At 36.6% G+C, this 21212-nt stretch overlaps 1 protein-coding gene across 2 annotated transcripts in view; it reads right to left on the bottom strand.

Moving 5' to 3' along the window:
* Nucleotides 1-7965: 7965 nt before the first annotated feature.
* Nucleotides 7966-21212, bottom strand: part of LOC131080033 (nuclear pore complex protein NUP1) — a 28485-nt gene continuing 15238 nt past the window's right edge. Inside the window, exons 3-10 of one of the 2 annotated variants that reach the window (XM_058018129.2) lie at nucleotides 15505-15623; nucleotides 14191-14434; nucleotides 13687-14037; nucleotides 13481-13561; nucleotides 12549-13304; nucleotides 11904-12364; nucleotides 11607-11716; nucleotides 7966-10279 (exon numbers count right to left, since the gene is read on the bottom strand). In XM_058018129.2, the coding sequence (XP_057874112.2) occupies nucleotides 8301-10279; nucleotides 11607-11716; nucleotides 11904-12364; nucleotides 12549-13304; nucleotides 13481-13561; nucleotides 13687-14037; nucleotides 14191-14434; nucleotides 15505-15623 (4101 nt within the window). In that variant the 3' untranslated portion in view covers nucleotides 7966-8300. The remainder of the gene's footprint in view (nucleotides 10280-11606; nucleotides 11717-11903; nucleotides 12365-12548; nucleotides 13305-13480; nucleotides 13562-13686; nucleotides 14038-14190; nucleotides 14435-15504; nucleotides 15624-21212) is intronic. The other variant, XM_058018130.2, reaches the window with a different exon arrangement.

Below are 21212 nucleotides of genomic sequence, written 5' to 3'. Positions count from 1 at the left end.
TCCTCCATTAAAAACGATATGTTTTATGGGGTTATACCCCATGGTGGGCGCCAAAAATGTGTGCGAGAAAAGTGGTGCAAAGAAACGGAAAATTTGGTTTCAAAAGGTCCACACACCAATGGTACTCTTGTTGCAAGTTATGGAGCTATATTGAATAGCTCAACTCCCCAAGGGACGTTCCATTGTTCTCTATCTCTCAAGATCCCTCAAGTCAATGCCTTTGCTCTCAGATCACTGAGCAAAGTGACTTCAGGAATGACAACTCCAAGAATGAGGGATGTTTGATCAACTTAATATGAATGCATTCCTAGTTATGCATGATATTAAATCTAATACGATTTAAACTAGCATGGATATGATGATAAGATAAAATATTAGTAAAACCTATCCTAACATGATATACTAGTCTAATATGAGAGTGCTCTGAAAATGGAAATGCTTCTTAAAATGCTTATTAAGATGATTTATATTCAAAGAGAGGCTAAATGCTTGATTTAAAAATGATTATGAATTGGATGCATGAAACTTGGATATACTTAGTATAATGTCTATAAGTTTGATACTAAAGACTTGGATATGAAAATGAGAGAATGAGAGCTCTATTTATAGGAAAAATAGGGCAATGAATGGTCAAGATTGGATAATCTTAACAAGGCCCGGGATTGAAAGTTATCAATCCATGTTTACAATTCTTGCCGATGAAATGGTGACAATTGTCAACAAAAGATTGTTTGAGAGGAGATGAAAGAAGCATTAAATGCTTGAGAAGGCATGATGGTTACCTTAGGAGGTAAGGGTTAAGGTTAGGTTTGGGTTATCCATTGGATAAAGTTTTTACCCAAGGGATAAACTCTTGTGCAAGGGTTGAAAGGATAACCATGGTCAAAGAAATGAATACTTGATGAGAACCTTGGGTTAGATGAGGGTTGAGTTCAAGAGAAAGTCTCTAATTATGCAAGAAGGTTGAGTTAACCATTAATGGTTAGGAAGACTTTGAGGGTTAACTTGTTGAGGACATAACGCCTTTAATGGTTATTGAAGACTTTGAGAGTTTGAGAAGTGACTTCCCTTTGCTTAGGGATGTGACAATATTTAGGAGATGGATTAGGCTAAATTAGAAGTGATTAGAAGAATCTAGAAGGGGTTTAGGAGACAAGTGGGAGATGTAGGATTTTGCAAGTGGATGGAGGGGAATTTTAATTAAAATAAATTACTTTATTTCAACAAAAATAGATGCAACTTGCATAAATACAAGTGGGAGATTTAAATAAATAAATTAGACTTATTTACTTGCAAGGATTAATTTAATTAAAAGGGGAGAAAGGGGAATTAATTAAATAAAGTGATTTATTTAATTAAAGGTTATGAAAGGTTTAGGTGAACTTAATCAAATAAATTGAGTAATTCATTTATTTAAATAGATGAATGTGAATAATTTAATTAAATAGAGGAATGAGGTTAAAATGAATATTAAATATTCACTTAGGAAAGTGGTCATTTTTATACGTCTACAATTACAATCAAGTGTAGATTCTCATTACCAAGGATGGATGACTTAGTGGATTGCTTGAGTAGATTCAATAATTCACTAAGATTTTCAAAATTGGATATCATATCATCTTAGATCAAAGAAGGGGATGAGTGGAAAAAAGCCTTCAAAACCGAGAGGGATGTGCGAGTGGTTATTCACATTTTCATTTGTGGTAACCAATGCACCAAGCACATTCATGTAGCTCATGAACGAGGTATTGAGTTTTTTTTTATAAATTTATCATTCTTTATTTGGATGATATTTTACATTTTAGTAAGACTTTGGAGGAGCACCGAATGCATATTGATGTTTTGAGAAGCTGAGGGAAGAGAAGTTTTGTATTAATGTGAAGAAATACAATGTGTGAAAGAGTAGGAATTCTTGAGATTTGTTGTCTTAGGTAAGGGTCTTAGAATGGATCCAAAGAAAGTGAGGGTTATCGTTGAATGGCCTACACGGAGTGTTACAAAGGAAATAAGTTTATGTAAGATCTCCCCATAACACAAACCATCTTTTGAGGAGATGAAGGGGATCATGGAGGCCCCCCCACCTCTCAATCTCATTGTGTCTTCCCTAATGTTGTAGTATAAATCCACCAAATTTAAACCTACTTAAGTGAAAAGAATGAAGGTACCATTAAAGAGAGTATTTCAAAATGAGGTTAGAGAGATTACAAATCAAATCATTGCAATATGTCTCTTTGCAAATGGTTTTTCCTACAATGTTGTTCAATCACCTTATTGGCAAGATGTGTTAATAAAATTAAATGAGCCTCAACGAAGGTATATAAAGATAGGTTGTCATAAGGTGTGTAACACCTTACTAGCAAAGGAGGTAAAAAAATATAAACAATTCACTGGTTCCCATTACAAATTCATGAAAACAATCAAAGAGTTTATATCATTTCTAATGAATGGAAGGATGCAAGAAATCACCCAAATCAAAGTGATTATTACATGCCCTAAATGGGTTATATTTTTTGAAGTCATGGATTGCAAAGGGCAATTTCAGGATGTACAATTTATTGCTAACATCCTTGTACAATGCATCAAGAATTAGGTCCTAAAAAACTAATGTTCAAGTAGTAATAGACAATGCAAATAATTGTAGAGTGGCAGGTATGTTGATTGGAACATATTTTTCACATATATTTTGGATACTTTGTGCTTTCCACTCTCTCAACCTCATGCTACAAAAGTTGGGTAGAAAAATAAATTTATCAATCAAATATATGTCAAGGTTGAAGAGATCCAAATCATCATCACAAACCACCACATGTTGTAGACTTTTTAAATTATTCACACTGGAGTTGTTGAAGGCATTTGAATTTTTTTTTTTAATTTAACCTTTCAATTTAACAATGAATAACTTACTAATTTATTTTTAAAATTCAAGTATATTTTTTCTTTCTTTTTTAATTTTATTTTTTTGTTTTGAAAAATTTTCTAAGACCCGATTTGCATCCAACATAATCATATTGAGATGACTTTTGAAGTGTGGGAATCACTTAAAAGAATGTCCATTAGTCATATTTTGTCCCTATGGAGGCAATCCATTTGTGAGGCAAACAAATTCTAAAGTGAATGATCCTAAACAACACTTGGTGGGCTTGGGTGGAATATCTTCTTAGTTTCAATGAGCCCACCATGAGTATGATCCATTTTAATGACATGGATAAGCCATGTTTAGGAAAAGTATATGATGGCATTGACTCAATGATTGAGAAGATGAAATCCATCATCATCGAAAAAAATAAGATCCTCAAGAAAATTTCTTCAAAGAGGAATAGACAATTTATGGTGAAATGTGGAACAAAATGATCACCTCTCTACATCTTCTTTCCTCGACATTAACTCCCAAATTTTATAGCTTTTTTCTATATAGTCAAAGTTTCCATCATTTAGAGATGCAAAATCCAATGAAAGGTTTAGGAAAACAATTATTGAACCCTTCCCTTTCTAAAATGGAGGATTTAGTTATAAATGAATTTGTTGAGTCCATAACCTTCAATGGTTAAAGTCTTTTTGCTCATTGTGACAATTATAGGAAGGATGCTCAATCTCGGTGGTACCTCAATGGCCATATATCAACACACCTCTAGACTCTTGAGATCAAATTTTATTGCGAGTAAGTTTTTTAATTTTTGTTACATGCCATCTATTTGAATTGTTTATAATTTTTAAAATAATAAAATATATAATTTCAAATTTAAGCTTGATATAGAATTTTATAATTGATACTCTCTCACTTTGTTTCAACGGTTTACAAGTTTCACTTCATTTAAGTAGGATTAGAGTAATTTTATATTCACCCACTCAATGAAGTGCAACCAATTGGCAGCAAGGAAAAAGAGCTAGTTGATGTACATTCCAAATTCCACCTTCTTATTCATAAATAGAATGACCACAAGGAAGGAGGCACAAAGTTGTGGGATGTAAATTCAAAGCAAACTTATTTGGATTTTTAAGAACCGTCACATGGTCTTCATTTATTATAAAGTCAGACATGCAACATACTTTTAGTACAAGTAATAGTGGGTTTGCATGTAGTTTTTCTAATATACCTAAACCATCTAATGCCAATCATGATGTTAATGTTGGTCTTCATGATGACTCAAATGGCATTAATTACTAATTTTATTATTTTAATATTGAACCAAAGAACAATGAATTTGAAATATCTATCATGACATTTAAATTTTGACAAATTAACATTGAATTAGTATGTATTTTAAATTTGTAATATGTACATGATAGTTTTGTTTAGCATATACATAATACATGTTATTTTGGATTTGATTCCTATTTTTAAACTAGAAATGTGTATATAATTATTATTTTTATATATTATTTTGTAGTAATATACCCAACCCTAAAAAAAAATTTGTTGAAATTATCATACCCATGCACCCCAACTTAGGTTTAAGCTAGATGACTTACTTACAAGCATGACTAGCTACCATGTACAATACTTGTGTAGTGGACAAAGCAACCATAGCCTATCACTTGCTCATCCAACTAATAGCACCACCAACTCTAGTAAAAAAATATCCACTAGTAGATCTTCTAATATCAACATGCCAAACTCAATATAAATCCACAAATCAGAAAAAAGTCCCTAAATATCAATCCCCTATACAATTACCATTATAACAAATGTAGTATTCAAAAGTACTCTACAAATATTTGAAGGCTCTCTTCACTACACACCAATGTCCTCTTCCGATATTAGCCATGAAATAGCTAAGGACACCTAATGTTTAGACAATGTCTAGTCTTTTACAAACTATAGAATACATTTAGCTCCCAACCACACTAGTTTTAAATATGTTGGCCATATCCTCCATCTCACTAAGATAAGTCAACTAATTTTGTATAGATAAATTAATCGCCATTGAAATAAGAACACAAAATAGTCATCATGTTATCATGTCAAATCTCTCTGACACTAAGCTCACATATCCCAATCATTTTTATTTTTTTCTATATCTTCTAATCTTAATACACAAGATATATCTAGAAATACTTAAATCTTTCACATCAAATTATACTAAAAATAACATATTTAATAACAAAAAAATGAACATTAACAATCTTATAATAGATGCAACGATCCAACTTGGATCTCAAAGGTCCAAATTCCAATATGGAGGGATCCAAATTTTGGTAACATGTCCTCAATGATTTCTTAAGACCATACAGATATTTCTTCAACGTCCATGAAGGAAAGTTGTCTTCACAACCATTACTCAATATCAAGGTAAAGTGTTGCTACAATAGATAATAAGAACCAAATGGACATAAGCTTAAAAACTAGAGAAATATCACCATTATCAATTCCTGCAACCTGAAAATATTCATTCACAGCCAATTTAGCCTTTTACTTTGCTACATTGCTTTTAGAACTCATCTTTCTTTTGAACACCCATTTGCATCTAACGATTTTTCATTTGTAAGGCAAAGGTGCCTAGTCACATGTTCCATTTTTCTTAAATGTGGTCATCTCTCCTTCCATAGCCATTCTCCAAACTTAAATTTGTTCATACCTAATGCCTCCTCAATTCTAGGCTCATCTATGATTGTAATCAAAGCAAAAATATACCTCTAATCAAGAGGATTACGCTATTTTAGTTCTTTTCTATGTCAAGTGGGCCTACTCAAGAACTAAGGTGGAGGCTCTACCTACTCTTCAAAACTATCTAAACTATCCAAAATCTACTCTATTTCAAGTCCTTTGTGCGGTTGTAGTTCAACCTTCTTTATCATTAGGGTAATTAAACCACATTTTCTTTTCCATTCTTCTTTTGGTTGAAACACTATGGAAGAGGGTTTAACTTCTCTAAATATAACACTTATACTGTATAAAGAGTTTTTAACCACAAGATCCTAAAGCTTCTACAATTTCATGCTAATGCTATATCCAATAAGATACATTTTACAACCTTGTTCTACAACTTAGACAATGTATCCCTAAGTACGTGGGCATATAACTTTTGGCTCGACCTCACCTTCATGGTCATCTTCTCAACAAGAATTTTAATGTAGAAACTATTAACAAGGTAGCAAGCCATAACAACCACTTCTGCCCAAAAAAATTGATCCATGCTACACCCACTAAACATACTCCTAACCTTCTACGTCAACATCACGTTCATTCTTTTTACAAATCCATTCTATTGAGAGGTGTATGGAGTTGTCTCTTTATCTTATGATTTTTACAAAATCTATGAAAATTTGTTAAACAAAAACTCACCACCACTATCAATATCCAAAAATCTTAATTTTCCTAACATTCTAGTTCTCAATGAGAGCGTTAAACCCTTTAACAAAACTCAAAACTTTAGACTTCTTTTACTATAGTATGATACACTAAAAAAATTCAGAAAATGAACAAGACCAAATACATCAGAACAAACTAAGTCCAACACCCTAGAATATTTATGATAATTAGATTAAAACTAGATAGGATTTGTTTCCCATATACACAATGTTCACATAAATAAAATTCAAATTATAATAATTTAACCACTCAACAAGGTTCTTTTAAGTGCCCTTGCACCCTTCTCACATACGTGGTTCATCCTCTAGTGTCATAACATTGTCATCTCAACTAATAGCTTAGTTTACAAAACCTGTGCACACTTAGGTACCCGCAAAGTACCTAAGGATGCAACACTTTTGTTTGTTGCTAGTTCTAATGGTGAGGTGTAGATTCTACAAATCTCTTCATTGCAAAAATAGAAGAGCTACACACTAAACCGTCCAAGCATCTAACTAAAATAGATAGATGTAGACACTACTAGTAAGAATCATAGCCCCTCACCATATTGCACACTTCACTCAAGAGGATAACATGCACAAATCCACTATTTATTGCAGCCAGCAAAGATTTTATATTCCTTGATATTGACTAAAGATGAAACCTGAAGGAACAGACATCGCACAGAAATATAATATCTATGTCATCTTTGTTGCTGATATTTTGCAAGCCTTCTGAATTGCTCAAATTGGGAGAATATATTCACAGCACGGAGAATAAAACCCACTGGTAGATGAGATAGGGTTCTAACCTTATGTGGAGTAAAAGATACAAACTTTAAAACAGGTGCCTTCATTGCACTGAGCGACTCAGGTACATTTTTTGTAGAATCACCTGTAGTACAACATAAATTGCATGCCAGTAACCAAGCAAGGCGGCCCAGTGCACCAGAGCTGCTGCAATTTTCAACACAGAATAATATTGTTGCACTTGATAAAATTGTGTTACCCAGGTTTATTGAGAAACCCATCTTCAACATGCATGACAAGATGCCCACCCGTCCTCTCCAACATGTACATCCTTGCACACCTTTCCATGAACCCTAGGAAATGCTTTGCCACCATAGAAGGATGGCAAAAGAGACTAAGATGAGCAAGCACTGTACTACTGCTGAATAATTTAAAACAATTGCTGCAACTAGAACAGATTCTAAGCTAAAATTTCATAAGTATTCAAAAATAAAGAGAGATGTAAAATTTGGCTCTTCACAGAGATAAGTAGCAAATAACAGGAATAGCAGCCCTGTGATAAATTCATCTTCAGCAAATGAGATTACCCTGCATGCACTGCAGGTGCTCTGAAAATTTTCTTTTTCATGGACTTCCACAGAGAGAGAGAATCCAAACAAATATTTTAAACTACCACTAGGCAAGAGATAAAAAAGACCAAAACAAATCAAAAATACAATTCTAGTGACATATAATTCAGGACAATATTTCATGATTGCCCATTAGAGTTTTCTGAAAGAATTCATACTCATATGGCACACAACTAGAAGCCGTCAGTTTGACATACATATTATTAGCTTGTATGCCCAACACTTGTTTCAGATAATCACAGTACTTGCTCCTGCTTTTATCACTCTAAAAACTAAATTCACAGAACATAACACAATATTGGTTGACCAACTCTAACTGTCAAATATGACCATTATTATGGCCTTTACAAGAAGTTCATTTGCTTGTATGGTATGCTACATGCAATAAGTTTAGAGCTACTAAAGCTAGACCAATAATTTGGCCGGAGATACAACTGTCCAAGCAAGTTACAAGAATTCTGAAAAAATATTGAAACAGTGGTGTTCCAAGAAGAGATCCCTTCATATTTTTATAGTATGCTGAAATGTTGGACCATTATGCCCATTTTTTAACCATCAAGACCTGAACAAGCAAAGAAAGTGCAAGTGATACATTATATCTAACAGCTGTTTAAATCCAAACGATGCTTGAATCTACTTTTTTCTTCCCCTGTCTCGTTTTATCTTTACAAACTTACGGCCAGGTTTTTCACCTGTAGCTCCAAGAGAGAAACTTCCACCAGAAAACTCAAGTGCCCCTCCTGGAGGAGTAAATGTCCCTTGGCCACCAGCTGCATAAGGATTAGCTACTTGTGGACTTGGTTGGGAATTAAACATAAAACTTGGTGGCACACTTTGTTGAGAAAACATAAATCCAGGGGCTGACGAAGCTGCCTGTCCACTAAATATAGTTGGAGCAGATACTTGTGTAAGATCCTCTGCCATACTGTCTTCCATCTGATCGGTAAGTGGTGTTGCTGTGGTTGCACCAAAAGTAGGATTTGAATTTGTCAACCCAAACATTGATTGCGGAGCCAATGTTGTGGTGTCCTTGGAACCAAAAGTATATGTACTAGGTGAGGTACCACTTGAGGTTCCAACAGGAAATGAGCTGCTGCTTGCAGCAACAGATCCTCCAAAAGAAAATCCTGTGGAGCCCAGAGCTGGAGTACTACCAAACCCAGATCCAGAAGAGTGTGCCAGCAATTGTGAAGAGGAAGCAGCACTGGAAGCCCGAAAGAACTGTGCCACACCAAATGGTGGATTGTTATTTGAACCAAACATTGGAGTGTTAGAAGAGCCAAATAAAGAACTGCTTCCACCAGATACTGGAAGGCTACTAGAACCAAATGAAGCAATGCTTCCACCAAAAGGTGAAGTGCTGGCAGAGCTAAAGGAGACACCGCTTCCACCCAATGCTGTAGAACTGGAAGAAGCAAATGAGGTGGCATTTCCACCAAATGATGAGTTGCCAGATCCAAATGTGCTTCCAGAACTAAATATTGAGGTACTCCCAGAACCATATGAAGGACGGGAACCTGTGGCAAAACAAGGTGTGGTATTTTCACTAAATATCATACTTGGGACTGATGAAGTTGAGTTTGAAACAAACTGAGAAGTGCTGCTTGATCCAAATAAAGAAGATGCATTGGAGCCAAACTGTGGAGTCGTACTCAATCCACAAGAAGAAGAGGTGTTGGACTGCAGAGTGGTGCTCAATCCAAATGAAACAGACAAAGTGGAACCAAACTGAGGAGTAATACTTACACCAGATGATGAAGCACTGCTCCCACCAAAATAAGTACCACTCAACCCTAATGAAGGGTTACTTGGAACACCATATGTGGTTGTAGTGGCAATTCCGTTTGCTGCAGTTCTAGAAGAAAACAATGGAGCAGGTGTGTTTACGCCAAATGGATTGGTACTGAGGCCAGCAGAAGGCAAACTGCAAGAGCTAGAAGAACTAGATGCAGTCAAGCCAGATGAGCCAGATGAGCCAGATGAACAACTTGATACTGAAGCAACCACAGCTGATCCAAATACAGGGCTTGTACTACCAAACGTTACAGATGGGCTATTTGAAAATAAAGATCCTGAAGGCGGAGAACTAGAAAGTGGACCCAGGGAAGTAGAACTCCCAATTATAAAGGAGGCTGAAGCTATAGCTGCAGAAGAACTTGAGGCCTGCTCAAAAAGAGATCCTGCAAAGGCTGACTGAGAATTAGGCACAAAGTTACTTTTTGAATTTTTTGTCCCACTTGTAGTGATTACTGTACTTTCGGCAGCACTGGTTACATCAAGAAGAGGTCCACAAGGAGAAAAATTGCTGGCTTTAGATGCACTTTCAGATTTTATTGTGCTTTTCTCTCCACTGGTTAAACTTCTTACTAAGTTCTCTGTAACTACAACACATGATGCTCCACCATGGGTGCCAGAGTTTGAATCCATCATACAGCTATTATTGTTTGCCAGAGCACCTTTCAAGGCACTTGTTCCAGGAGACAAAAATGACACTGAACTGTTACCATCTGTCTTAGAAACAGGTCCACTAAATACTGTGATGCCCAAGGCAGGTATTGCAACAGTTGATGTAGAGAAGTTGCTATTTGAACTTGATACAGATGGTATGTTTTCTGCCAAACAAACAAGAAGCAATTACTGGAAAATAAGTAAACTAGCACTTGGACCCATAAGAGGTTCAAACTATATGCCGATAGAAAAGTAAAAGTAAGAATTAAATCTTATCAACAATATAAGATGGCACATATAACTGTTGACTGTTGACATAAGTGGAAAAATGGAAAGATCATGAATTGGCAAATCAAATGCAAAGACAAAGTTGAATGGAAGTCCACACAGATAATGATTGCAGGATGTAAAGCGGCCTTCAAAACAGAAAAAGGATTTGATATAAAATGCAATCGTGCAACCAAAGTTTCAATTGAATACTAGGAATTTTTTGGATATATCAGATGCCTACAATAATGAGATGTAAAAGCAGAAAGTCTTTGAATGAATGAGAGACTTAATGTCCCTTTCAAGCATACTAGTCTCAGTCACCTGTTTTGTCAATTTTATTGCAAATATTCAGAGTTTGATGAATTGAAAGAATTCTGAATAGGTTAATCGAAATCTAACCTAGCCCATCTACAATTTTTATTTTGACGTGTAAGTTGATAAATTTTTCAACTGGGTAACTAATATCTTTCAACTTAATATATATAAAATTAAAAAATAAATAAATAGTCTTAGAGATTTTCAACTTAAAAAAAAACTAGTCATATGGGAATGAATAAAAAAGTTGATCCTGATCATATGTCGACATTGAATAACTTTGTCCTTCAATGTATCTATTATGAACAACTTAGTCTGTCAAGGTACACACAACTTAAAACTTTGGCCTTAGCCTTTCATCAGTTTACTAGTCTTGCATCAGTTTCCCAGCATGTTGATAATTGTATACCCAAAATTAACTTATAAACAGGTTGCTAGTTTGGAGTGATCAACACTGTTGAGACATGGACCAGCTAGGACTCGAACCTAGGATCTTCCATACGCTGCTGGAGTGCTCTACCACTGAGCTACTGGCCCCTCTTGGACCAGTCCATTGTCAATCCGGGTGTGGCTTATTTCCAACACCAACACCCCCCCTTAAGCCACACCTCTCGTGTGCTTGGGGCTCCTAGCCTGGACCTGGCTCTGATACCATGTTGAGACATGGACCAGCTAGGAGTCGAACCTAGGACCTTCCATACGCTGCTGGAGTGCTCTACCACTGAGCTACTGGCCCCTCTTGGACCAGTCCATCGTCAATCCGGGTGTGGCTTATTTCCAACACCAACAAACACATGTGAAATGTAATCTATTTTTCAATTAATAATATGAACAAGGGCCCAATGCCTTCATTTTACATATCCCATAGATTTAGATTCAGAGACAGATGAAGATCAATTTACATGCCTGAGAATACTGGGTCAGATGCACCTTTAAAGACCGAAACCAAAGGTTCTGATGATCCCAACGAAGTTTGATGGGGTGAAGTGGACACAGCCGCAGCAACAGCAGTACTGCTGCAACAAAACTGATATTGTGAGGAATGTTCTATCATTTAGGACAAAAGAATTATATTTTTACCATATGAAAACCAATTGCACAGTTGAATCATTGAGAACCAGGCATCAGTTGTCTCAGCAGCCAAAATATTGGCACTTTAAAAATAATAAGCAAATAAAAGAATAAAGCTAAGTAAAGACAGACCTGAAAGCTTCTTCAGGCTTTCTTTCAAATTTAAAATCAAATTCTGGCTTGGAAGTATCCACATCAGTGCATGCACTTGTAGAGGATGAGAAATCAGGCCCTTTGCTAGTGCTCGTTGAACCAAAATTGTAAGTCGGAGCAATATAGTCTGTCACAGGCTGAGCATTACCTTTACACAAAGGTGATGGTATTACTGTTGGGGTCGGTGGTTCCGGGAAAAAACCAGTAGCTGAAACAACAGGAAAGGTAAACTCTGAACTATTTGTAGGTGACTCAACCACAACAGAAGTTGCATCTGTGAGAGTATTAGCTTCCGAGGATCTTATAGATGATATTGCTTTATCCCCTTTCAAAGTTGTAACATCAGTACTATTTCCATGAGATGTGAATGTGCCATTTCCAGTCTGAGAGTTAACAAAAATAGTAGCATTTTCACTTACACAGTCCTCTTCATCAGACTCCTGTCACATACAAGTTCAAATAAGGTCAGCAAACGTTCAAAATATTAGTTACACTTCAGAAAGCTTCAACTCACCTAGAAAGCATATAATACAATCAAACATTACAGATAGAAAACATACAAAGCATACAGTTACACAATGCACCAGGTATAACAGTAATGTAACCAATCCCAAGACAACATACCTCACATAAACTCATTCGAAAACCTTTGTTTTTGTCTGGAACGGGGGGACTATAAAGAACTTGCAATTTCATGTCCACCTTTGATGAACCCGCATCTACATGCTGGAGAGCTACATCTCCAGTACCATGGAATTTAGGTGGTTCCTCAGAAGTTTCCAAAGAATTTAACGGAGATTGGCCATTACCTTCAAAGGTTTGCTCAGAATAAGAGGTTTCTTGAGCACGTGATTGATGATTTCCCTGAAAAGAAAAGGTGCTTTGCTCATGCATATCCAGAAAGGGTACATTGTCTACAGTCTCAGTGCTTCTTCTTGCACGTCCATTAAGCATGCTAACATTCAACCGTGTAGGAGACTTGGACCTTGCAGTTGCCAACAGTGATTCCACAGACTTTTCTTTAGGCGAGGGCACCATCCGCTCCAGATGCTCCAAAATTTTACGAGCTGTCTCACTAGATTCTTGTGGAACATACCCAAGGTTTGAAGTCAAAGTTTTTGTGCCCTCCTCTTGGAATGGCAATGCTGACAGAAGTTTATGTTTCTCTGTTTCCATAGGCTTCATAGCAACTCCAGCCACTGTTTTCTGTCCAAAATCATTTGCATGTGATGACAAAAGATTTAACTGATTACTGGTTGAACATGATGGATCAGAATTCCTCAATGCGGTGCAAACGCTAGTCTTTTGCCGGATTCTTCTCATTGGACGTCCTGATGTCATACCGTCATCCAATACAGAGCCACTCCTCTTTTTTAACATCTGGGGGCCAAATCACGTCATGTAAATAACCAGCAGTTTATCACAGAAACCAAAATCAAACCAAATTATTGACACCTGGGAAAAATATTAATTAAATTGTATTAGTAAAAAACAATGAGTTGAAAGATATATCAAATAATTCATAAAATTGCTCTCATGCAAACTTCAAACCTCACCTGTCGTCCACCTGTTAGTGGAGATTGTATTGGTGTCCATTGTGATGCTGGGGTGCTAATTGGAGTCCCATCACCTATATGCTGTAAATACAACAAAAAAGAGTCATGGCACTGAAACATTAACAGAACAGAACAGAATAGATGCAATGCCTATCAATTTAAGAACATGAATTGGATGGGCTACAGAAACACAATAGGATAGATACCTCAGAATGAGCCTGCTGACGAAAATTTTTGGCATATGGGGTATGATTCTGGCCTTGACCTCTGTTTTGAGACCTCGGATATTGGAGGCTGTTAAGCCTATTGGATGGGGTCTTCAACCTGTCTTCAACCTGCCCATTCCCAAACAACTTGCCGTCTGTTGTTCTTGGTACAAGTTGATAAGCATTGGGTCTATCTGGCGTGTATGCATCTCGAAATAACCGACATGGTGTACTCTCATCTCCAAAAAGTCTATGCTGCAAATGTAAAGTGGATGTTGGTGCCCTGTGAGACTGCAGACCCATAAAAGCTTTTGCTATATCTACTGGAGTCGAACGAACATCATCACAAACCTGCAACATGTGCCATTATATCCAATATACCAAAAAATGAATAAATAAGTACTGTCAATAGGATGATTTATCATTCTTGAATGTGGGTTGGAAGAAAATGAAACACACATTAAACTATACAATAGAGAACACAAGCAAAATGTGTCGACTTACATTTCCAATAACAGAGGGAGACAATGCATCAGAAAACAAGCCATTGCCAAAAGAAAGGTTATCTTTCACTTCCCTTGCCTTCTTCCTCTCATCTTGCCATCTCTGAGACTCTGCAATTTGCACTCTGTTTGGTTCATTTCTACCATTAAGGTCTTCTCTCATTTTTACATCATAGTTTTCCATGCCAGGAGAATTATCTACAACTCGTGACTGTAATAAACCTATCAAGCAATTGAACTTCTCCCTGTATATTACAAAATCAAGACCTTGTCAATAACATTTTCAAAATCATCCATGGAACATAACAAAAAAGTTAAAAACCTAGTTGTTAATATATGCAGTATGCCTCCCCCAACGACGAGTCAGCATTTGTTACACTCAATAAGCCTAAAGTAGTTCGGCAACCTCCCTCCTAAGGCATTGAAAAAATTATTTTTGATAAATTAGCTAAGACTAATCCTTGGCTTGCTGGAAGAGGAGAGGAATTTCAGGACTCAAATGGGCAACCAATCTTAATCTCTGCAGACCTAGAAACTTAACCAATAATCTAATTGAAGGCTGGTTTTGATCAAAGTTCTCCAAATTGTGATCGAGGATTGGAAAAACATGCTTGAGAAAGTGACTCCCAAACCATTACCAATACCATGAAAGAAGGTTGAATTGAAGCTTTAGAAGAAGTTGAAGGTGAATGTGGAAGAGACTAAGTTGAATTCATCCAAATTTTAATCAGTTTTAGTCTCACATAAGAATAGTAAAGGTAGAAAAATTAGCAGCAAACAAAAAGGTTGATACCCAGTCATTCAGACACCATTCGTGAGACTTGCAAAAAATACAACACTTGCAGAATGATTAGAACTAATCCCATATAACATGAATGACAATAACTTCTTAGTTCTTACCTAATGATGAGTGTATTAGTGAAGCTCAAAACATTGGGAAAAGGTTATTATGCAGTTGGATCCAGAAATCCATCCTACAATGTAATGTTACTTCCCTTGGAAATGCAACACTGTGAATCACTATGAATTTAACATAGACAAGAGAAGTGTATCATAGATAGAATGTTTATTTTGCATTTTAGATTTAAATTTATTTAGACATACAACTGACACTGAGATCGTATTAAAGTGATTCGCCTCCTTTCCATTATAACTACATTGATAAAAGTTGCAAGAAGAAAAAACAATGAGTGAAAAGAAACAATATGACAAATAAGGATGATAATGGAAGATAGAAAAGAATGAACGATACAAAGATCTACTGGAATAAAACAAACTTAAAACAGTAAACATTGTATTAAAAATAATTGCCGACCTCGAGAGTGTTTTATTTTTCAAGAGCTGCTCAAGTCCAGCAATTTCAGACTCACTTCTTTGTCTTTCCACGGGGCTGACTTCTCCCTCTTTATCAATCAAATTTGTTAGCACAGCATTCTGCAGACATATAACAAGTAATCAAACCAATTAAGAATGAAATAAAAAGAAAAACAAACTCAGAAAATTTAATTTCACTGCAAGCCATTCCAGTACTCCAGCAAGTAGTATTGTAAGTGACAGCTCATCTAATGCTTAAGTGCTGCAGCTGCAAGGGATGTTACTCTAAAAGCTGAACATCAGAGTTAATTGGATGACAGAATTGAATAAGACCTTCCAGTTGAATAAGACATTCCTTTACACAAGCTCCAATATTAGAATTTATTGCATTACAAAGTTGAATAAGGCCCTCCAGCTTCCAAAAGTGCAGACAGTCAACTATACATGCTGCTGTCCAATTAAAGGATTCAATATTTTAAGTGAGTTGGAGATCTATTAATTGTTGAATAGATTTCCAGTGTCGCCATTTATCTAGGAATAGAACCACGCAATCACCATTGGAGCTTTTTGGAAACTATTATTAGAAGACAAAATCCAAAATGGTTATCTGTTCACACTAAACAACATACAAATATAGATTCACACATTCAACAAGCATCACATCTGGATTTCATATAAAAGCTAAAATAATTCTGTATCCATCAATACTTGTAGAAAAACTAGGCCATTCAAAGTTCTAACCATGTTTTCTTTTATTGATTGACTGTACATATTATGATACAAGAACGGTACACAATGCATAGGATATCAAAAGTCTCCTCTACATCTCTACCATTTTGGATCACTAGCATATTACCAAACTAGCTAAAAATAGTTGTGTCAGGAAATATATCACTAGGTCATTGCACTAAGACCAACTTGAATCAAACCATCTTATTTTCCAAACAAATATCTGCATGCATCAAGATCTTCTCACTGAAATCTCTAAACCCAAACAATTTACAAAATTATTAGACACTTCTAAATTTATGATAACCTTGCAACGAACTGTAATTCATAGAAACATGCATCAAAAAAGAATATAGTTTTTGTTAGTACGTATCCAACAGAAAACTCAGTCATGGCCCCAATCATTTCATAATAAATATAATAATAGTATTCACTGTCATATCAGAAATAAATAAATGAATTCAGAAAATTGTCTTGATAAGACTTCACAATTTTCTAATACCCAAGCCGACAGCCCACAAGGCACTCATTCCCTTGATCAGCAATGTGTAGTGTTAACAAATCTTTAAACAAGACATCTCCAAAGGATGCGATGGCTGAAAGTTTCCAAAGGATGTGATGTATGAAGAGGCATGAGTTAAATTTAGAAATGACACAGGTTCAGTGAGCCAAGAGGCAACGGTCATACTAAAAGGAGACACCACTTTTTAGAAGGGATGTGGCCATGGGAAGGACATAACTCTCCATTATCAATGGAGGGATATATATTGCAGATCGGCACTCAAAGGACAGCATCAAGGATATCAATCAGATCAGCAATCATCAAGGAGATCAGTTTGATACAGGCATCAGCATTCAAAATACAGCAGTCTTCTGTCCTATTCATTTTGTGGTATACAATATAATGATAATATTGGATATATAGTCTTTCAATATTTTGTTATAGTTATAATGAAAGCAGTTAATCTCTATAATTATTTATTTATTCAACTGAGTCAATATTGGATATATAGTCTTCCAATTGTACCAACTGCTGTAACCCAATATTGCAGGGACACTATCCACTACGTTTAGCTATGGCTCAATGGCAAATGTTAGAAAACACTTGAGAACACAAGTGTGGATTGTCCTTAATTTACCACCCACCAGTTGGCAACTTAATATCGTCCATCAGCTTCTATGAAATAGAGTTCCCCTATTGTTGCCAAGATAATCATTGCCCATAAGAATGAGCCATGAATTAAAGGCATTGGGAATGGTGGAATACACAAATTTTCAGGTTGCGATTTCTGCTCAACTTTAAGGATCTTTGTAATGTCCCCTTTTAGAGAATTACCCTAGATTTTGCCCCAGCACTTTGTAATTAACAAAGTCTGCTAATCACTCTCAATATTTCTGCAATTAGATCTCTCTTCTCTATTTGATTGACTTTCTTTCTTCTCTGCTGTTCAATGATCTCCAATAATCTGCTAAGAAGTCTGCTTCAGGTCTGCAATACAGTGTGATATAATCTGCTTCAAACCTACTCCTTTTGTCTGCTCATAATCCAAGAGAATATGCCCAGGAATAGATATCTTAATGCTCTCAAGATTGTCTTTATTTATACCCTCCAAGATGTCCTTGCCCAAAAGGGTGCACCTATCCGGGAGGTCGGCCCTCATATAAGTTTCATTGCCTAGATTTATTTATTAAAGCTGTGATCTGCATTACATCGCTGCCCTAGATCGGCCCTAACTTTCGTTTGCCCTAGTCAGCCCTAAAAAGGTTAATAGTATTAAATTTAGTAATTATATTTATCTTTTTATATTATCTTCTTTCTAGGTCGTCCCTTTACTAAATATCTTGCCTGGGTTATGCTGCGACGTTTTCAAACATCACCACATTGCAAATGGGGACCCCTAGGTTTTGCTTGCTAGTCCTAGGTGTTTTTGTTAGGCTTTGTGTTTTGTTAGCTTGGCGATAGTTTTTGTCTCCCAATCCTGGCGATTGAGAAACCAAGGAATGCGATGGTCAATGCATAAAATGGTGATAGTCTGGACTCTGGAGATTTGTCAACAAAAGAGTGATCAATTTGAAAGTCTAAATTCATGAGTGAGCTTTAAGACTGAATAGAAGGTGAAATTGTAAGTGAGTTGGCTTGGAATGTCAAAATTGCAAAATTGTAAAATGTTGTCAAAATGCACAAGTTGTCAAAAATGTCAATGTTGTCAAAATTTGTTGAGGTGGTAAAATGTTGTCAAGGTTGAAGTATGATGTTTATGCGTCCATGGAAGGTGAAGTTTGGATGAAGAATGTATGGGCAAGTGTAAGTTTGTTTGTTCAAAGCATGCATAAGGTGAATTTCCACCTTGCATTAGTCAATTTATGCATGCACTATGACAATTTCCGCTATTCAATGCGTAGGCACTCTCAATATCCGCAATGTATTGCATGCATTGGGTGTATCTCCACGAGGTTGTGCAAGACAAGCCTAAAGTTCCGATAGGCAATACATAAGCTCATTAAATCCCTGGTCTCTAATGCATGAATGCAAGAGAAGTCTGATTTGAAATGCACAAGGTTAGCTTCAGCTTGAAATTCTAAAGATGAGGTTGGATTTCACTTGAAAATATGGACTAGAGATCAAAATCCTCTCAAAAATAATGTCAAAATCCTTGTGATTTCCAATTCAAAATATTGCAATACTTGTAAACCCTGCCTGAAGAATGCAATAATAAGTGTAAGTTTGTTTGTTCAATGCAAGGCAAGAGATAATTTCCGCCCCTTCAATGCATGCAGAATTCTAATCTCCACCTTGCTCAATACATGCACAGCACAAATCTCCACCTCCTTATACACAATCATAAGGAATCTTCATTCATCAATGCACAAGCATAAGGAATCTCTGCTCATCAATGCACAAGCATAAGGATTCTCCGCCCATCAATGCATAAGCATTAGCAATTTCCGCCCATCCATACATAGGCACTATCAAAACCCATTTTTGTGCATGATAAGGTGAAAGTCCGATCTGATGGCATGATGAGGTGTTTACGACATGAGAGAGGGAGTAAAAGGCTTTCTTTGATTATCATGAATCTTTCTTAAATTATCAATTTTCTTGCAATTTGCTTAATTAAGGTTTATTTATCATGATTCACTATGTTTCATGTTCCTTGTCAGGTGATACTCAAAAGGTTGATGGACAAGGAAGGTATCAAGTTAGGAAGTTAACAATGACGGTGGAGGAAGAGCTACTCCAAGAAGGACCTCACAACTCCGGTGTTTCAACCACAACAACAAGGAGGCTACACTTGCAATGACAACACATGAAGATCAAGCATTGACACCATGAAGGCGATGAAGGAAGAAGATGAATAGCAAGGAATGCATCTCTCAAGTAGATAGTTTCAGAAGAGTTAATCAAAGATGATGCAATTTGGGAATATGAATCATCACAATCAATCAAAAGCCACCCAATGATGTTAAGCTAAGTTACTGGTTCGGGTTTGGGCACCGGTTCAGGTTCGAAGAACCCGGTACGCCGGTATGGCAAAATTTTGAAAAGGGGTTTGGGTTCGTTTGGGTTCGTTAGTACAAAAACATGTAAATTATATATATATGCAGCCTATAAGCATGAATTAAGATTAGCATGTCACATAGCATCATATAAACAACAAAACCAACATAAACTTGTAATCATAGCATCATGATCATACCATAACAGCATCATATACATCAAGTTTAATATCAAAATGATAAAATATTCAAGTATCATTGTTTCAACTTTCAACAATTTAAAGTTTGATCATCAAATGGATTCTCTAATGGGGGTTTGGGGCAACGCCCCCAACGGGGCCAAGGGGCAGCACCCCTTGTGGGGGTCGAGGGCGCTGCAGGGTCTTGGGGTAGCGCCCAGGGCTGCAAAATTTTGAAAAGGGGTTTGGGTTCGTTAGTACAAAAACATGTAAATTATATATATATGCAGCCTATAAGCATGAATTAAGATTAGCATGTCACATAGCATCATATAAACAACAAAACCAACATAAACTTGTAATCATAGCATCATGATCATACCATAACAGCATCGTATACATCAAGTTTAATATCAAAATGATAAAATATTCAAGTATCATTGTTTCAACTTTCAACAATTCAAAGTTTGATCATCAAATGGATTCTCTAATGGGGGTTTGGGGCAACACCCCCAACGGGGCCAAGGGGCAGCGCCCCTTGCAGGGTCCCGGGGCAGCGCCCAGGGCGCGCTCCCTGTTGCAGTACAGAGCGGGGTCGAGGGGCAACACCCCCGCCACCAACACCAAATTACAACCTTCAAACCCACACGGAACTCCACAGCGTGCATCAATTTTCTGCTTTTTTAAGACGTCAGGAACAAGGCCAAAGAAGTCAAAATTCTGTTCAAGGTGCATTCTCCCATACGGGAATTGTGTTTTCTGACTTGTTCTTTAGTACAGACTTGTGCTTCTCTCTTGGTTGTACGATGCATAGGTGTGTGGCTTGAGACATAGGGTAATTTTAATTTTTTATGTGGTGGAATTCAAAAAAACAAAAATTTGCAAAAAAAAATCCATTTTTGGGCTGTTAGACCCCTGGGTTCAACTTGGGTCCTCTTGGGTTCGACCTTGGGTCCTCTTGGGTTCGCCCTGGTTCGAACCAGGCCTGTGAACCACAAACCTTGTCCTAAACACAAGCGAACCGGACCCGAACCCCAAACCAAGACCGTACCGGACCAATACCAGGGGTCTAGGGGGCCGAACCCGGTAACTCAGATGTTAAGTATCAATAGATAGTGATGAGGTATCAAGTCTACATGGCATGCAAGTAGCTGAGGCAGCAACAACTCACCTTCATCCACCAATCAAATGATTCCAAGTCAAAGCGTACAAATTTATCGAACCTAACTCATCCCAAGAAGACAACTATACATGTGAAAGGCACAAACTTCGATGTAACAACTCCTATTTTCTCATTAGTCCA

The sequence above is a fragment of the Cryptomeria japonica genome, chromosome 3, assembly GCF_030272615.1.
Source record: "Cryptomeria japonica chromosome 3, Sugi_1.0, whole genome shotgun sequence".
Taxonomy (NCBI): domain Eukaryota; kingdom Viridiplantae; phylum Streptophyta; class Pinopsida; order Cupressales; family Cupressaceae; genus Cryptomeria; species Cryptomeria japonica.
Note: the sequence above shows the minus strand (reverse complement) of the source record. Positions and strands in the feature narration are given on the sequence as shown.